We start from the raw sequence: 18,724 nt of genomic DNA, 5'->3' as shown, positions 1-18,724 counted from the left end.
AGAGAGGGATCAAATAAACCCCAACTTTATTCACCAGGGATGGGAACTGCCTTGGGAGGGAGGCAGCAGCCCTTCCAACAGGACTCTGGTAAGGAAGGCTGTGGAAATCCCAAGGCAGGGTCAAACCACGACTCGGCCAAGACACAGGGCTGATGGTTCTGGAAGAGGTGATGATGTTAAATAGTGTCAGAGCACAAAACAAGCCCAAGGTGTTTCTCTGCCCAGCTCAGCCCATCAGCGCTGCCTCAGTGCGCACTCATGCTAAGCCAGGCACATTCATACCACTCAAGTGTGGGAAACAGTCACTTGTAAAGGAAGGGCACTGAGCAACCCTTGTTAAACCCTTGAGTTAAGCCCAGTGCAGAGAACCCAAATTCAACACAATGAAGATAATACAGCGAGAAACAGACTGATGCTGATGACTCAGGGCAGCCCACAGCACCTTTCCCATCAGCAGAGTCCATCACAGCAGGATCCAAGAGCATGCCAGGAGGAAAAAGTCACTCAGAGGCTCCCTGAAGATGCTCCTCTTGTTCACTTCTGCTGTCGCCGTGTTTCCCGAGGGGTGTCTGCAGCAATGCTGAGTCCCACAACTCCGATCCCTTCTCCTTCAGCCTCAGCCTTCCTGGTGAGTTTGGCAGCTGGCTGGTGCAGCCCTGGCCAAGCTGACACCTTGACAACAGGCAGAAAAGGTGGTACCAAAGGAGCAAAAGCTCCCATCAGAGAAATGACTCACGGAATAAAAGGAAATTGATTCCTTAAATGAAGGAACAAAATGATCCTTAAGATACTGGCATGAAATTGGAAACATTTATTTCTTCTAAAAACAATTCCACTGCACCAGGCCCACAAGAAACAGCCTGATGAAGCCATCATCTCCTCTGGGGCAAGGACTGGCTGCCACCAATGCACAACATAACCTGGGGGAAGACACCCTTCAGGTCCAGCCTGTCCACGCTGCAGGGAAGGGCACTTTGCTTGCTCTACCTGCCTCCAGCCCGGCCTGAAGCTCTGCCACACACAGGGCTGCACTGCACAGACCCATCTCAGGGCTCAGCCAGGGGCTGGATCCGGGCCCTGAGGGGGCTTAAGAAGAGGACCTGTGTCCAGCGAGCCACCTGGGACAGAACCTGGGAGGTTTGAAGCTCTGTTACTCTCCTCTTATCCCCGCCAGCTTTGGCACTCCATTTGTGGAAGCACCATGCCAAGTCAAAGAGGCTACAGCATGTCCTGGGATACTCTTACACCCAAACAGATGAAACCTGAAGCTTGAGGCAACGAGAGCCCACCTCCAAGCTGCCAGTTTTCTGTCTGCTCATTACACTGAGGCTACGAGGAGCTGCTCCCCCCAAAACTGTGCTCTCCGCTGAACCCCATGGCAAAACCTGCAAGGCAGAGAGCAGCTGAAGCCATTGGCCTTTGTTGTTTTCACCCTGCTCTGCTTTGGGACCCTGCCTCTGCTCTGTGTTTGTCAGTTGGCTGCCGACACAAGCCACAGTTGACGCAGGATGTGGGGCTTTCAAAGCCCCTCCTCAGCTGCTGTGTAGCCAGCAACGTTACCATCAGAGGAGCTACAGACTCTGTAGTGATAGCAAAGGGAAGAAGTGTGCAAAGAGAGCAGAGAATCCTGTTTCCTGTGGCTCAGGCCCACTGACTGCTTCCAGGATGCGTGCTCCTCACCTTCCCAGCAATGCTCAGAGCCATCTGGGTATAGGAATGACTGCTTTTCAGCCCATTTTCCAGGCTGGGCAGCCTGAGACCCGGAGGAGCAGGAAGGCTCCCCCAGGCTCTGAGGCTGTGAGCACCAGGGCTGGCTGGAAGGACAATCACTGCAGCCAAACACCTCTCTGAGAGACTAGAACTGAGTCATCTTCTTGTGTGTGTCTGCTTTCTTCTGCTCCTGCTGCAGACTGGCTTCCTGGGCCTGCAGCTGCCCCAGCTGTTTGTGGGCATTAGCCAGCTTCTCCTTCAGCTGAGCTGTAGCAACACTGTGCCTAGAAGCAAAAAACATAATGGCAAAGTCATCCTGCATGGGTAAGATCAAAGGCTTGTCATCATCATCCCAGGAAGGTTTGCCCTTTCCTGTGGGATTTGGACAAGTGACCTGCTGAAAGCCAGGAAGAACCTGATGCTCAGCACAATTTGGGCTAGAAAACATCCTCCTCTGATGCTCAGCAGCACGGCAGAGGTGGGCATGAGAAGGAAAGACTCCAGCACCTTTCCTCTCTTCACCACAGCCTCAATTCCAGCCAAAGGACCCCAAACACACCTGCCAGTGTCCAAGCTGGTCTGAAGCACACACTAAAGTCTCTCTCCTCCTCTCCCCCTTAGATCTCATCCACACACATCACTTACTCCTCCTATACCTCATCTCAAGCCCAGCCCTTCTCCCAGCAGCCCCACAACTCTCAGTCCCCCCTGTAGTCCCAAAGAGGCTGTTTTCCTACCGCCCAATGTTGCGCTCCAGGGCCTGCTGGATTCCTATGATATCCCTCTGTGTTTGCTCGATCTTCTCCACTGTCTGGAGGAGGCGGACACTCAGTTCTTTCCTGGTGCTCTTGCTGGCGTGGTAGATCTCTTTGCTGGTCCTCCTGGGCACTGCCATCCCTCCAGCCTTCTCCCCCGAGCTCTTCCCTCGCAGCTTCTCATTCAGGAAGTCAAACACGTTGTGGGAAGGCTTCCGGCTGCTTCCCTTGGCTTGGCACTTCCTGGATTTGCCTGGGTCCAGCTTCCCCTGCTTCCTCCTCTGGAGCACCTCCGCACACTGGTCAAGGGACTTCCCTCGAGGCAGCACCACGGCCTGCACTGGCTCCACTCGGCCCTGAGAGTTCTTCCCTAACCCTGAGGAGACACCAAGTGATTGCAGTGAGTGAGGACATCCCCTCTCCGAGCCACCTCCCAGCACAAGCTCACGCTGACAGCCACAAGCTTGGAACAGCTCAGCAGGCACAAGAAGCTGTGACTCCCATCCAAGTCAAGGGGAGCAGCAAAGGCCACAGCACGGTGGGGGCAGACACTATGAGAGGAGCCTTTGACAGCAGAAGATGTGATAAGACACCCGAGGCCATCGGTCAGGCTGGTTTCTGTCAAACCAGATTCAGCCCCATGTTCTCAGCTCCTCAAGTCAGCTTCTTCTTCAAACTGGTTTGGTTCCTCTGGGAGGAGCAGAGACAACTGCAAGGAGCAGACTGCCCTCCCAAAGCCCCCAAGGCTCAAGGCAATTTGTGTAGTGAGAAGCTGGTTGAGCAGGCTTTGAAGTCTGCGTCTAGAGCCAGCAGATGCTTTAACACAGACATCAGAAGCATCACAGATCAGCTCCCTTCCACCTAAAGCCTTTGAACATCTCACACAACAGCTCTCACGGCTTTAATCATCAACTTGACCATGGTTCCAAATGCCTCCAGTTTCTGTTATTACCCTAGAGGGGCTGGTGCACACACACATGTGCCTCTACTTCCATTAACTGAGTTATCCCTTCTTGCCTCCCAACACAGCTGTGATTCCTCACACAGCTCCAGCCTTATCTCTTATCTTCAGCACAGGGAAGTTTCAGCTTCATCCAAAACCTTGCTTTTCTTATCTAGCTTTAGGAACCATGGAGGCAGCACCAGGACCCCCTTCTCTCCCCCTTACCTTTCCCAAACTCGTATCCCATCTGAACAAGCAGTTTGGAGCCGATACCACGAGTATGAGCTTCCCAGCCACCGAAGGATGAGCTGCATGCAGGAGACCATTCCCCATTCTCTGGAACTCTTGAATCTATCACTGTGGCACAGGAGAGAAGAATCAGTGAAACATGGAAATGAAGCTGCTATGCAAAACCTTCATGTGGGCATCCTCACAACATGAAACGCCCCCAGTACAATGTACTTTTCACACCCCATAACCATTTGGATGCTCCTCCAGCCCTGTTTAGTTCCTATTGAGCTCTCACTTTTAGGAACATTGCACAGCAAGTCACTTAACATGAGCTCTCACTTGATTTAATGTATGCACCACCCCACAGTTCCAGGCAGAATCCTCCAGGAGTCTTTATGCTTCTTTTCCTTCCTTCCTTCCAGGATGGTGATAGAGTGACATACACCATCAGAGTAAACTTTGGCACAGTGGCACATCACACTTATCCTGTGCCTCCAGCTCATGTCTCTGGTATGAAGCTCCTCTAGGCCACAAGGCTAATTCTGTGTTATTAGGATGCAATAATCTCTATTAGGTGACACGTAAAGAGCTCCAGGACACAACTTTGTCCCTGTGATGTACCTGTGGCACTGGCACAGGGGCGGTGTTGCCTGTTTAATCTCAAAGAAGTCACTTGGGCTCTCTTTGTGTCAGCTTTCAGTTGTGAAACAGGGCATGGCTGCTCCTCCAACCTCATCGAGGCACTGGAAGGACCAAACACTCACAGTTACTGGGGTCTCTACTCATGTAGCTACACAAAGCTCCCAGAGACAAGGAAGTCTCCTCACTCACTTATTAGCTCAACTTAGCCAGGCACATAAGAAGCAGAGAGCCTGGAACTCTGCTTCAAACCCTCTTTCACATACTGGAAGTTCCCATGGAAACCTCCAACCTTCATTAACCCACAGCCCAACAGCCTGCATAAACCAAAGGTTTTAGTTTGCAATTGTAACATGCCAGCTGATTACTGCTCAGCAATGTACAAAGAGGTGCTTTGCTCTTTCATCAGAGGTGAGACACTTATAAGGGCAGCTCCAGGAGAGTAATTCCATAGGTCCCAGAGGAAGGCAGACCTAGATCTCAAGGTGTTTTGCTCGCACCTTTAGCATAACCAGAATCATCAACACTGTCTTCGTCAGACTCGGCAGCCTCTTCACTTCGCAGTGGGGGAATGACACTGTCTCCTTCCACAACAGCTTCCTTGAGCAGCAGAGAATCAAACTTCACCGTGTAGTAACCACTGTCGATGTCTATAGAAGGAAAAGCAAGGACAAGAACCCAGTATGTATCCAACTGACAGAGGGCTTTCTATATCAGAGTTAGCTCCAGGGAATGATATGGGAGAGGGGGATGGCCAAAGAACATGTGTTTTAAAGAAAATCTGCTTTTGCTTTGTGCTTTTGTCTGGGAGGAAGAAGCACCCACTGCAATGAAAAGCTTCTTCCACAGTGCCTATGTTGAGACTTAAAGGTTCACTTCTAATAATTAAGATGGGCTGTTGGAAACTGAATCAAAGCGAAGTTAAGACTTGCTCCCCTCTGACCTAACAACAGGCAAAGAAAGATGGAAAGAGAGAAATCCCAGGTCAGGAGAAGCCTGTGTCAGCAGCTGATGGGCAGGGCCAGTCCCTGACTTCTGGTTAAACAAGAGGAGATGATTGTAATTCGAACCCAATATGCATGCAAATCCCTACACCACCTGCCTCCTCCCTTCCTGGGCAGTTAACAGAGACACAGTCATAGAATCACAGAATAGCTCGGGTTGGAAAGGACCTGAAGATCATCCAGTTCCAACCCCCTGCCATGGGCAGGGACACCTCACACTAAACCATCTCACCCAAGGCCTCGTCCAACCTGGCCTTGAACACTGCCAGGGATGGAGCATTCACAACCTCCCTGGGCAACCCATTCCAGTGCCTCAGCACCCTCACAGGAAGGAATTTCCTCCTTAGATCCAATCTAAACTTCCTCTGTTTAAGTTTGAACCCGTTACCCCTTGTCCTATTCACTACAGTCCCTAATGAAGAGTCCCTCCCCAGCATCCCTATAGGCCCCCTTCAGATCCTGATCTTTATGTCTTCTTTTTGTCTAACATTCTCCTGTTTCCTGGCCTATTCCCTTCCCAAGTTTAACAAAATTCAGAGTATTTTCTCAGCTATGTCAAGATTTCCATTGTAGGGCTGCAGCTTTTCTACCATTAACCAAACCAGCCAAGTTCTACATTCATGTAAGCACCAGCCTCCATCTTCCACCTGGAATCCTGCAAAGCCCACTCAGACTCACCAGTTATCTTTGCTGCGTACCATATCCCATCACTGTGCTTCGCCAGGCAGGAGGAGCCCACCTCCAGCGTGCTCAGGTTGGGCTCCTGGAAGGGCTGAAGCTCCTCCACAGAGACCACCTGCCCATGGGAAAACCTGCCAGGGAAGGGAGAAGAGGAATTACCGACCTCATTGGAGCAGGCTTGAGATGAAAGTGCCAACAAGTTGTCAGGGGTGATGCATCTTCAATGGCTATTAGGGTATCCTGGAATGGTTTGGGGTGGAAGGGACCTTAAAGCTCCTCCAGCTCCAACCCCTGCCACAGACAGGGACCCCTTCCACTAGAGCAGCTTGCTCCAAGCCCCTGTGTCCAACCTGGCCTTGAGCACTGCCAGGGATGGGGCAGCCAAAGCTTCTCTGGGCACCCTGTGCCAGCGCCTCAGCACCCTCACAGGGAGGAGCTTCTGCCTAATGTCTCATCTACATCTCTCCTTTGTCAGGTTAAAGCCATTCCCCCTTGTCCAAAGCCCCTCTCCAGGTTTCCTGTTGGCCCCTTTAGGCACGGGGAGCTGCTCTAAGGTCATACAAGTTATTAATTTTTCACCTTGAACACACTATTTATGTCATATAATGAAGAAAGCACCCCACCCCAGAGCATCAGGCTCTCTTTGCTACTGATACATCCAGTAGAACAGTTCACGGGTCCTTTGGAACAAGCAGGATCTCATGGATACAGAGGTCTCTAGTCCAACTCATCAAGCTGCTCAAGGCCTTACCCAGTGGTAAGAGACCCTCTGGCCTCTCGTGAATGCTCGAACTACTGACAGCCAAGCTTTGCTGGCTTAGTTTAGAACGCTCAGTTGTTAATGTAGCCACTTGTTTGGGTGCAGTTGATTCTCTGCAACTTTCCCATCTCACCTCTGCTTCAGCGGAAGCAAACAGCCACGCTGATGCCACTGCACCAAAACACACTTGCAAAAGCCATAAAAAGGCCAATTTTCCTCGGGGAAAAAAGCCAAACGTGGCACTTCCAGAGCAGGTTTATCCCTCGGAACACCGCGGCATCAGCAGCAGAAGGACAGAAACCCCCTCCCACCCCCTTTTGCCTTCTTTACCGACAGTTCTCTTTGAATCTGCACTTGTCATCCAGGAAGAAGGGACAGGGCTTCAGGGACTTGTGGGTTGGGTACAGGTAGAGCACTCGCACCCCTGCACTGCCATCTTCCAACTCCTCTGTCCCCACAATCATGGCATTGTGGTACTCCAGCGTCCCCCAGGAGCTGTAGTAGGGAGCTTTAACCTTCATCCCACTCAATCCCTCCTCCTCCTCTTCCTCTCTGTCAGACTCCTTCTCCTCTTCACTGTGTTTTGATTCGTTTCTGCCATCAGTTTCCTCATCCCTCTTTGCTGACATCTCACCGTTATCAGCTGAAGGCTTCGCATCACTTCCAATCTCAGCAATGGCTTCTTTAAAGGCAGCATACTCCTCATCTTGGGCAGACGTCTCTGGGTCGGTGCCCTGCTCCAGGGGACCTCCTGGGGTGGAGGAGGAGGCAGCGTTTGTATCCAGAGTCGCCAGAAGTTTGCTCTTTTTGACAGACACCAGGCTGGACTCGGTCAGTTCTATCAGCTGCTTTAAATCCTCCTGCAACTGAATCAAGTCCGACTGCTGGGACGGGTCCAGGCCGGCTCCCAGCGCCAGCTCCACCTGCTGCAGTTGGGCATTGTAGGTCTGAATTGCTGCTTCCAGACTCTCTTCATCCATTATCAGCACAACAAAGGTGTGTTTAACTGTGTCCTTTACGGGAACTTAGCACGTACCCAGAGTTACTTAAACCCAGCGCCTTTCTGGGTAACAAACCCTTGTCCGCAGAGGCCACCATCCACCCCCGTCCTGCTTCTCCCCTCCGAAGGAACCAGGCCGATGCTCCTGCAGCGAAAGGCGATGAGAGAGTCTGAGGAAAGGCCGGGCCCGGCCCTGCCCTGCCCTGCCCTCCCCTCTCCCGCCACGGCGCCCGCTCCAGGACGCTGAAACCCCGCTCCCCCCGCGGCCCCTCCGCCTCGGGGCTGGCGGCAGCTCCGGACCAGGCCCTGCCGTGGCGGCCCCACTCACCCCTCAACTCCCCTTTCCCCCCCGCACCGCCGCCATGACACCCCTATCACCTCCTCTTCCGGTTTCTCCCGCTGACTCAGAGCTTGCGCACTGAGGCCTCCCGAGGCATTCTGGGAGTTGTAGTCCTCCTCCCGTAGACACCCAACGCTCCTCCCCAGCGTCAGAACTACATTTCCCAGAGTTCCCCGCGGGGGGAAATGGCGCCGGCGGCCGGTGCCGATGGCGAGCGCTGAGGAGCGGTGTGGCGAGCGGGGTCTCCGGTACCGGGTGAGGAGCCCGCGGGTGTCGGGCTCTGTCCTCCGCTCCTCCGCGTTCGGGGGGGGGGCGGCAGGGCCGCGGCTGGGCTCGGGGCGGGAGCTGGCCCTGGGCCGTGAGGGGGAAATGGCGGTGAGGGCCCGTTCCCCCCTGTCAGGCTGGGGTGGGGGGGTGTCTCCGATAGCTGGGCCCGGCCAGGGTCACTCGGTGGCCCGAAAGGGGGAGCGGACCCCATCCTGCGGTCCTGGTGCCTCCCGTAGGACAGCCCCCCCCGCGCCCCGAGGTGCCCCGTCCGCCTGCCGAGTGCCCAGCCCCAGAAGCGCCTCCATCACCCGTAGGCCGGAGCAGCTGTATTTCCCCTTCAGGGAACGGCGTTTCGCTTCAGAGTGAATATTAATCTGCACACTGGGTCGCAGATGGTTGCCGTGCAAAGCCTTTGCCTCGAGGTTCCGTTAGTATTTAAGCAGAAGAGTTGTTGCAATGCTGTGTGAGTCAGATGGTACCCGTGCTGCTTCCTGTATCTTAGCAAATCTTGTCATAGAATCCCAGCCTGGTTTGGGTTGAAGGGACCTTAAAGCTCCTCCACTCCTCCAAGGGACCCCTTCCACTAGAGCAGCTTGCTCCAAGCCCCTGTGTCCGACCTGGCCTTGAACAGTGCCAGGGATGGGGCAGCCACAGCTTCCCTGGGTACCCTGTGCCAGTGTTTGTGTCGCTTTGAGTCTTAGTCCTGTGCTTTTGGCAGTTACCTGCCTCGCCTGCATGGCGTTGTAAGATGACAAAACACTTGTATAGTGGATACCGTAACAGAGTTTGTTACTGGCTAAGGCTTAAATTAAGACAAGCAGGAGATTTTATGCACTTCTAAGATTCACTGCCTTCAGTTCAACCATTAAAGATCCTGGGATACAGTTATAGATAGCTCTTGTTTAAGCCCAGAAGCAAACAGGGTGGTTTTCAAATGAGGGTTGTGTTTGCAGTGCACACTGGGCACTATGTGCAGAAAGAGGTCAAGCTCTTTGGAAGATAATCTCTCACTTGTGTTTAAAGACTCAGTCTTGAGTTACTCACACAGTCTCCCTTGGATCTGTGATTTGTCCTGGGATTGCTGAAATACGACAGTTACTGATAAAAGAAGAACAGCATTTCTTTATCTGCTGTTGGGAAACGTTGTGGCATGAGAGATTTTTGGGAATGATCTGTTTGCTAATATTTCCTGGTACTCGTTGCAGGAGCAGGATGTATACTCTGCTGTCCGGGCTCTATAAATACATGTTCCAGAGGGATGAGTACTGCGTCCTGATCCTTGGTTTGGACAATGCTGGGAAAACTGTAAGTGCTGGTTATGAGGGGGGCACGTGCAATTCTGAACATCCACCAGGCAGGGTGGATTGTATTGTGAGTTATTTTAGTGATGTCACGCCAAAGAAGCACCTTTTCCCTCTTACTTTAAGTTAGCATAAGCCTTGAAGGTTGTAGCTGGGGTTTTGCTAATCCCATAATCACCCGTGATCCCTTCTTTCCTCGCTAAAATCGGGAACAAAAAGGGTGGTTTGTTCCAAGGTTAAGCAGGGCAGTGTCTGTTGCAGCTGGATTCCTCAGAAACGCAGAGGGAGGTTTGGATTAGGGTTACCCCAATTTGAGACTAAATACGGCTTCTTACTCCTTTTCAGACCTTCCTTGAACAAACCAAGACCCGATTTAACAAGAACTACAAAGGGATGAGTCTGTCCAAAATCACAACCACTGTGGGCTTAAACAGTAAGTAAATCTCTCTGGAATTCTTCAGCTTTGCTGCAGTTGGGCAAGAGCTGGTTCTTGTTTGAAATGGTTAGAAATAGAATCATAGAATAGTTCAGGTTGGAAAGGACCTTAAGATCAACCAGTTCCAACCCCCCTGCCATGGGCAGGGACACCTCACACTAAAGCTTGAACACTGCCAGGGATGGAGCATTCACAACCTCCCTGGGCAACCCATTCCAGTGCCTCAGCACCCTCACAGGAAAGAATTTCCTCCTTAGATCCAATCTAAACTTCCCCTGTTTCAGTTTGAACCCGTTACCCCTTGTCCTGTCACTGCAGTCCCTAATGAAGAGTCCCTCCCCAGCATCCCTATAGGACCCCTTCAGATACTGGAAGGCTGCTAGAAAGCTGCTGTGAGGTCTATTGGCAAGGGCAAAGTAGTTCCTAGAAGGAGAAACTGAATCCCCCAACTCCCCGTGTCTTTTGTAAGAGAATAACATCAGCTTTCTTAGCTTTTGAGTTAAAAACCCTGAAGTCTTAAACCCCCAAGTACTCCCCTTGAGTGCTACACTCCAAGATCAAGCTAAGCTTCCTTGCAGTTGATTCATTGCCTTGATCCTGGTATCATTTGCATTGATATGACCCTGATATCAGTGTTGCTATTTGTGAGGGTATTTGACTGTTGTTGAGAGTAGCCACTGAGTGTTCCTCTGGAATTCTGTTCTACCCCACACTTCTTAAGGGGATTTGCAGGTGTTTGTGCTCTAAAGAACATCTCACTGTCAATGGATTTTGTCTTTTTTTCCCTGTAGTTGGTACTATTGATGTTGGCAAAACTCGGCTCATGTTCTGGGATCTGGGGGGACAGGAGGAGCTGCAGTCTCTTTGGGACAAGGTGGGAGATGCTTTTGTTTTTCTTTTAGAAATGGTTTTGTCTCTTTTAGAAGCATGATGAGCATTTAGTAATGATGCAGCCTTCTTGGTAACCCTAATATTTAGCATCAGCACTTCTCCAGAGATTCACCTGTATCTGTGCAAGATTAACAAAGATCATGCTTAATATTTGCATTAGTGTTCACAGACAGCACTTACCAACCCATACTTAAGAGTTGTATCAAAATTTCACCCCCAAAACCCAGGAAGAGGAACAAAGGAGTGGATAAATGCACTAATGCCTGTGTTCTCCTTCCAGTATTATGCTGAATCTCATGGAGTGATCTACGTTATTGACTCCACGGATGAGGAGAGGCTCTCCGAATCTAAAAGAGCTTTTGGTGAGTACATTGTGTTTTACCTGCGCTGTGATTTCAGAGAGTGTTGAGGCACAGTTCACTCATTGCTGTCACATCTATTCCTGTGTCCTTGAAGCCTGTTAATGACACGTCTGCAGTGCTTTTGCACTTTCTGGTTGAAATCTGTCTTGTCTGTAACACAGGACTCGCCTTTGTAGCCTATAATGACCTTGAAGGAGCCTCTTTCTTCCTTCCTAGGTTGACATAGTCGATGTCAAGCATTTGCACAACTTTATTTTCCAGGAGTGACTAAAGCTCTGGTTTTGTTTCTGTGCTTTACAGAGAAGATGATTACCAGTGAGGCTTTGGAGGGGGTTCCCATTCTGGTGTTGGCCAACAAGCAAGATGTAGAGGTAATATTATTACAGATTTACTTCTTAAGTGAGCAAATAAGCCTTGGAAAGGTGAGCTCTGCGTTCATGTTAAATATGCTTCATGTTCCTGGGCTGATCCTGTGGCACTTCCCCCCTGCTGGAAATAAGTGCTTTGAATTTAGCTTTAACTGACTTTCTCCTCCAACCCTTTTCCAGTGGTATAAATGAGCTTACTACAGGCACGTCCATCTCAGCTGTTTTGAGCTCCTTACATGAAGATAACAGACTATGTAGTTATGGTTGGTCTTTCTTGCATCATGACTTGGTATCTTGATACTGTTTTTTCCTGTTTATTCAGCAAAAAGATGTTTAGCTGCCCTGCTGCTACCTGAGAGCAGCCCAATAAATGCATGTGAAGCAATGTCATCCCTTTCCCATAACTAGATAAGATCTGTTCAATGGAGCATTCTGTTTGTCCCAGAGCATTCCATCAAAACCAGCAGTGAGTTCCATGGAATGCCTTTTCTTGGTAGTGATATTTGGATTCTTTGTAGCGTACCCAGAACTGCAAACCTCTTGTTTTCTGTTTGACAAGTTAGTGGACACTACAGTGTGGCTGCTTAGGAGGCACATCCAGGGCAGTCCTCACCTCCTCCAGCATGGAAAACAGGGAGGAGAGTGCCTAAAGTCTCCGTGGTATTTTCCATGTTTTCTTCCTTTCCGCTGGAATTCCAGTACTGCAGTTCGAGGAATGAATCTCTAGATGGAGCCAGAGACTTCCAGTACGGTTTGGAAGTACCAGCCCTGGCGCTGTGATCATGTCTTTTTCAGTCTGCAAATGTATCCCAGATTCTTCCCTTGGATTTACACCTCTCTCAGTGAGTGTTCTTGCGGGAATACCGGAGAATTCCATAGACACCAGTTTGGCTTTAAATGAGGGTTTGGGGTTATGCTTCATGTGTGCAGCACAGCAGATTTTTTTACATGATTGCAAGATTATCTAGTCTTAGAAACAGAAGAAGCCTAATTCCACTTAAAAGAGAGCATGAGATTGAGACAGAGCTGCTGATTTGTGCTCCTGTCTTGGCTGTGATCACTGCTATGTCTTTTCTGCGTGATACTCTCATATTTCCATGCACCACTACAGCTTCACAGCAGGGAGCAGTCTGCACTCTTGCCTTTAGCTGTTGAGAAATACACTGTATTCAGTGACCTGGAAAGCTGCTCCAATTTTCCCTATGGCGGTGTATGGATATTTTGGTAGGGGTGTACTGCAAAGACCAGCGCTTCTGGCACCCTCTTCAGACTAAAGAAAAATGGGGACTTTGTATATGACTGGAAAGAGGTATTTGGAACAGGTTCTCAAGTTAAAAGCTACAACTGAATCCTTGCCCTTTTAGGGACCAGCCCACACGTTTAGTGCGTCTTTACTGTTGTAGAACAAGAGATTATAAACTGTATCAGTTGGTATAGTTTTGCTCTATGTATTTAATAAATACTTAAATTGTGTATTTAGAGGTCTGCTCCTAGGGTATGATCTTGGATATTGCTTGTAGGAAAGAATTCTGCTGTTAATAGGCCCCACTACCCCAAATCTCATCTGCTCAGCACTGCCAGGGAGGAGTGGGCTTTAGCTGCATTTAGAGGTAAAGTACAGTCATAGAGTGCATAGAACACCAATTCCAATGTCATAACAATGCTGTACATGGGGGGTAGGGGGTTGTACCAGGGGAATGCTGTGTTTAGCAGCAGCTTCAAAACTGGATCATTCTGTAATTAATTAAAAGGCTGGGTCCCATGTGTTGTGGGAGGGAGTTTGGTTTGGTTTTTAAAGGAAAGCTTTGTAGGGGAATTAAATGCCTAACATATAATAATTCATGTGGAGCCCCTTTCAAATCAGACAATATCAGGTAGTTTGGCTTACCTACTGCAGAATAAGAATGTGTATTTGCCATTTTAATGTGAATGCAGCTGGTTAAAGGTTTAGAATAGCTGTATATTTGAGCAGAATGAACTGTTAAAACTTGAGGATAGAATGGCTTCATTTTGGAGCACTGTTAATACAGGAAAAACTGAGCAGAAAAGTAGGATGTGAAAAGAACTGGAAGTTGTGTGCTGTCTTTGGGAGGAAGTTTTGCCTTCCTAATCTTAAAATACATCTTAGGAATGTAGTTTGGAATCTCCAGAATGTTGGAGAGCCTCCTCGTGTCTTTGCAAAATGAGAGGAGTCATGCTAAGTAGCAGCATGTATTTGAAGACTCATAGCACTGATGAGTTTCCATACAGTTGTTAGGAAATAGCCCTTCTTCATGGCTGCCAAATTTCCAGCTTCAGTACCACAGCTTCCCTGGCCAGCTGGTTTTGATTTAAATCAGCTTGCTTTAATTCAAGCAAGCTGTAGTTTTCACTTAAAATGAGCTTGTAAAAAATGGCACAGAATATAGGTCAGGCTGGTTAAAATCTACATTAAATAGCTTTCCTGAGGCTGTCCACCTTTCTGTTGTTTCTGTCTTAGTTCTGTTCTGCTGACTGATTACTCTTGAGATGGTCAAAGAGCCTAAACTTCAGGTTTTATGCTGATGAGAGACCAAGCAGCAGCATTGCCTTTCCTGCACTGGACTCTTCATTACGGACTGTAGCAATAGGACAAGGAGTGATGGGTTCAAACTGAAACAGGGGAAGTTTAGATTGGATATAAAGAGGAAGTTCTTTACAGTGAGGGTGGTGAGGCACTGGAATGGGTTGCCCAGGGAGGTTGTGAATGCTCCATCCCTGGCAGTGTTCAGGACCAGGTTGGATGGAGCCTTGGGTGAGATGGTTTAGTGTGAGGTGTCCCTGGCCATGGCAGGGGGGTTGGAACTGGATGATCTTCAGGTCCTTTCCAACCCAAACCGTTCTACAGTTCTATGATTCAGCAAATGGATTCAGACTCTACAGTTCAACCTTTCTTGCCTAAAACAGTGGCTCACACTTTTCTGCAGGTGGCTCCAGAAATGGAACCTTGCTGCTTGATACCTTTCTTAGGTGTGTTGTTCCTGAGTCTTAATCTGGGGTTCTGAACTCTTCATAAAAGGAATTTGGTTGTGCAGGCAGGTCAGTCCTGGCTGCACTTGGTCTTGAAGAGCCTTCATGAAAAGATGGTTCATGGTGCATCCCTTTGGGGAAGTCAGATTTGTCCAGTTGTGCGAGTTTCCTCTGGAATGCAGGGTAGATACCATCACTCCAGAAAGGTCAGCTGTGGATTGTATTGTTGTAATGGTACACTGTTGATGTGAGCACAGAACCAGCTTCCCTAGTTTGCTCTTGGTTTGTGTGGTTTCAGTTGAGAAGCAAAACACATCTCTAAACAAGCGTTTTGTAACGTGGCTATGGAGGTGGAAAAGAGGGGAACTTGGAAGCCACAGCTGACATTTCCTCCCAAACACGAGAAGCTCAGATGCTCTTTGGTGAAGTGATGGGTAATGTGCCTCATCCTTTGCTGTAAGACAAGATTCCAGGGCACGGCTTCCCCTTAAGCACTAAACCAGGGCTTCTCTGAATTGATGCTTCAGTGGTGTTACTGTGCTTTATCCAAGGGGAAAGCAGGGCTAGGGTTGTGATTCAGCATCATTCTGCTGTAACAGTGTGAATAGTGCAAAATCTCCTCAGAGGCAAAACTCTTCCTGATGCAGATGTCTATGGAGAGCAATGACTGAACAGCTTTGGGGGAGTTAGGGCAAGCCATGATTGTTTCAGAGGGTGAAAAGGGACGTGATTATCCTGGATTAAATGGGGGGAAAATGGCTACAGCACCACTTTGCTATGGGAAAAGTGGACTTGTCAAAGGCCTCAAAGATGGACAAGGTGAAAGAGGTGGCTCCTCCAGCTGCTGGAGTTCTGAAACTGGTAGTTTCAGAAGGCTTTGTAAATAGGTGTTGTCTTGGGGTGGTTTGAGCTTACAGCGTTGTGCCACCCTGACTGAAGCACAACTGTGGATGTGGTAGGATTCATTTGGAAGAAGGTCATCATCTCTTGTAGTGTAGAAAGCAAGGTCTTCTGATTTCCCTTGCAGACTTGCCTGTCCATCCCTGACATCAAGACAGCATTTAGTGACTGCATTAACAAAATTGGGAAGAGGGACTGCCTGACCCAAGCCTGCTCTGCTCTGACTGGGTGAGTATGAGAACAGATGGGGTGCTGGTTAACTGAGCAGCTGCAGGGAGTCACACAAGCAGGGCAGTACTGTAGGATTTAATAGTCCCTGAGGGGGAGCTGTACTTCTTTCCCAGCAGATACAGATCACTGTTTGTGAACCTTGGACTTGCACAGGGTCAGTAACTTCATCTGTAAATCCCACATATGAAACCCAATGGAAATACACTGCTGGCTGAGAGCAGCGGGATGTGGAGCTGCTGATTCTTGTGCTTTATCATCCCTTCCCTGTACACAGTAATCTTTGCAGTCATTGACTCGCTGCAGCTCCTGGCTTTTGTGTAAGAAATCAACTGGAAATACAGCTGTTTCTGACACTGCCAGAGAGATGAGTGGTGTTCCACTGGTGGTGGTGTAATTACGCTCTTGCGTCTGGACTTCTTGGCGTGCAGATGAGCTTTGTAGTGTAGATAACATTACAATCTCCAGTAGTGCTCTTACACTGGGGACGCTTGTGGTTTAAGATACAGTGACTAGAGCACATCAGCATTTGGGAAGCTGATTCTTCCTCAGCTGCACAGCATGCAGCTGCTGCCATGACCTTGACCAGCCCACTAGATTCTTGATACCGTGTCGTCACTGTTGTGCGTTGAGTCTTGTAATATTTTGGTTGCACTTTCAGTTTGAGTGATAAGTGCAATTTGGCATAAGTCTAAAGTACTGTTCCAGATGGCCAGAAATACTGCTGTCTGAATTGCTGCCTGTGCTGAATCCAGAGCTTTCAGATTGCTTTGGGTTTTATGTGTGTTATTATACAAGTCATCGCAAAGGATAAGAAAAGCTGCTTAAACCATGAGAAAAATCTCTGTTGGCAGCATTGCTAAGACCAAATGCCATTAAGCAGATGAATAACCCAAGAACAGTGGTTAAGCACTGACTAGAAGAGAAGTAATAGATAATAATCTTCTGCAGTGCAACTCCTTCAGTTGTGTGAGGTTTGTACAACACATCTGTGTGGAATTTCCTTACAGAATTTCTGTCTCAGTTTGCACTGACATAAACTGTGGAAGTCCTGGCTTGGGAAGCTCTGCAGAGCAGAGAGGTGCTCTCAGGTGGTTTGATGCTTGCTCATCCCAAGGTTTCCATAGAGCTACTGACTAATTAAATGGGATGTAGACTTGTACAGGCACCAGAAAAGAAAGGGATGGAGTTTATATACTGATTAAAAGCAATCAGACTCCCATTGTTTGCATGGGTGAGAAGCTAACATAGTAATGCCCAAAACAACCCTTCACTTGCTCTCATGGGGGGCTCAGGGGCTGCAAGAGCCGTGGTTTTGTCCTTGGTTTGAAATCTTGTCTATTTATTTCCTTAGCAAAGGAGTGAACGAAGGAATCGAGTGGATGGTGAAGTGTGTGGTGAGGAACATTCACCGGCCCCCGAGGAAGAAGGACATCACGTAAGAAGTTCCAAGTCAGCCAAGGAATGGACAGTCTTTTTCCACACAGTTTTGTGCTCCCTTTAAAGAAGGTGGTCCACTGGATTTCTATTACATCTGATTCTTTCCTAAATTTGGAGACATTCTCTTTCTGTGTCTAAAATACTTGAGCAAAGGATTCCAGCTGGGTGGGGGGTGGGAATCTCTTACAATAAGTATTAAGTCATTGACCAGAGGGCATAGACCAAGTGGCAACTTACACATTGCTGCAGATGCAAAGGACTTAATTTTCTACTGTATTACTTTGTGGTTCTTGAGTTGTTAGTCTAAGAGGCTGGAGGCCAGTGAGATGAAGGAACTCCTGAAGGAACCGTGTAGGTGAATATGAGAGGGGAGGGAGAGCCTAGGCAATGGCTGTCCCTTCAGACTGAGGAGATACCACACTGCTCCAGCCCCAGGGTTGCTGTAGGGGGTGTTAACTGGCCCTGTTATGCTGCTGTTTGTATAATGGGGAGGGACAGTGTTGATTATAACTCCATTTTCAGTCGACATGTTGATTTGTAACTTTTACCTGTGGTAAATGCAGATGTGGAGGCCAGCAACTGCACAAGGGTACACTGTTTAAAATGGGTATTGTGAACAGGACACGAGCTCCAGAAGCACTGCCTTGCTTTGACTGCCAATCTCCTGTGCATTCTCTTTAATGATAAGAATAATTGGTATCTTCTGTAACTGGAATGAATTGAAGCCCACTCTGTGATCTAGGCTGAAAGCTGAACCTCTAGGCAGGGAGAAATCAGTATGCAATAAAGCTTCCTACTTCTTTGAACTTGTCCTGCTGAAACAGCTGATGTTTGGAAATAGTGGTACTTAACCCTCTAGTCTTTTGACAGGCAAGAGCGAGCAGAAAGGCAGCTCTCAAAGCCAAACAGTGCTCACTTTTTATGTAGCCTTCCCCACTAGTCATTGTGCTGATGCATCTCTAACATCTCACCAAATATCTCTTCTTACATGTGTTTTTTACAGTGGTTTGGCAGTGGGTGAGTTGTTCCTGGCACTGGTTTACTCACATTGGTAAGAGGACATTATTCAAACACCATTTGAGCAGTAGTAGTGTTTGTTTAGAGACACAGCTTCTGTCAGAGGACTTTTCTGCTGAACTTTCTGCTCAATGTTCTGCATACAATTCATTGCAGGATGTTTTAGTAAGAGGACATAGTTCATTCCCTTTGACCCTTCCATTTTGGGTCAGAGAGTGAGGGCGAGCTGGACTGTGTCATTGAGCACATCACGTCAGTGGAAATAATTAAATACTGGAAAGCAGAACCTTCCTCCTCAGTAGCGGAGATAGGATAAGAGAAGGCCACACAAACTGTCAGGTGAGAGATCAAATCCCTTTCCATTGCTTGTGTAACACAGTACCCAAGGTTAAATACGAATGGTGCCAATGTCAGGGCCATATCCCAGAAGGGTTAAACAGTGGTAGATCTAACCCAGGCACCA

General features: G+C 48.7%; 2 protein-coding genes across 2 annotated transcripts in view; one reads left to right on the top strand and one right to left on the bottom strand.

The window, feature by feature from the left end:
• Positions 1 to 11: 11 nt before the first annotated feature.
• The window catches only part of ZGPAT (zinc finger CCCH-type and G-patch domain containing), a 38,004-nt gene continuing 19,291 nt past the window's right edge, over positions 12 to 18,724 (bottom strand). Inside the window, exons 2-7 of the mRNA XM_062628321.1 lie at positions 7,054 to 7,868; positions 5,961 to 6,094; positions 4,779 to 4,928; positions 3,634 to 3,765; positions 2,448 to 2,841; positions 12 to 1,994 (exon numbers count right to left, since the gene is read on the bottom strand). Of these exons, the coding sequence (XP_062484305.1) occupies positions 1,856 to 1,994; positions 2,448 to 2,841; positions 3,634 to 3,765; positions 4,779 to 4,928; positions 5,961 to 6,094; positions 7,054 to 7,703 (1,599 nt within the window). The 5' untranslated portion in view covers positions 7,704 to 7,868 and the 3' untranslated portion in view covers positions 12 to 1,855. The remainder of the gene's footprint in view (positions 1,995 to 2,447; positions 2,842 to 3,633; positions 3,766 to 4,778; positions 4,929 to 5,960; positions 6,095 to 7,053; positions 7,869 to 18,724) is intronic.
• On the top strand, positions 8,184 to 18,050 carry ARFRP1 (ADP ribosylation factor related protein 1). Its single transcript, XM_062628320.1, has 8 exons — positions 8,184 to 8,318; positions 9,536 to 9,635; positions 9,977 to 10,064; positions 10,859 to 10,941; positions 11,239 to 11,320; positions 11,621 to 11,691; positions 15,704 to 15,804; positions 17,159 to 18,050. Exons 2-8 carry the CDS (start codon positions 9,543 to 9,545, stop codon positions 17,244 to 17,246), a joined length of 606 nt encoding a protein of 201 aa, XP_062484304.1. The 5' UTR covers positions 8,184 to 8,318; positions 9,536 to 9,542; the 3' UTR covers positions 17,247 to 18,050.

The sequence above is a fragment of the Pezoporus occidentalis genome, unplaced genomic scaffold, assembly GCF_034315485.1.
Source record: "Pezoporus occidentalis ecotype Australia unplaced genomic scaffold, CSIRO_AGI_Poc_V1 ctg313, whole genome shotgun sequence".
NCBI lineage: Eukaryota > Metazoa > Chordata > Aves > Psittaciformes > Psittacidae > Pezoporus > Pezoporus occidentalis.
The sequence above is the reverse complement of the archived record's forward strand: the minus strand, read 5'-3'. Positions and strand labels throughout refer to the sequence as shown.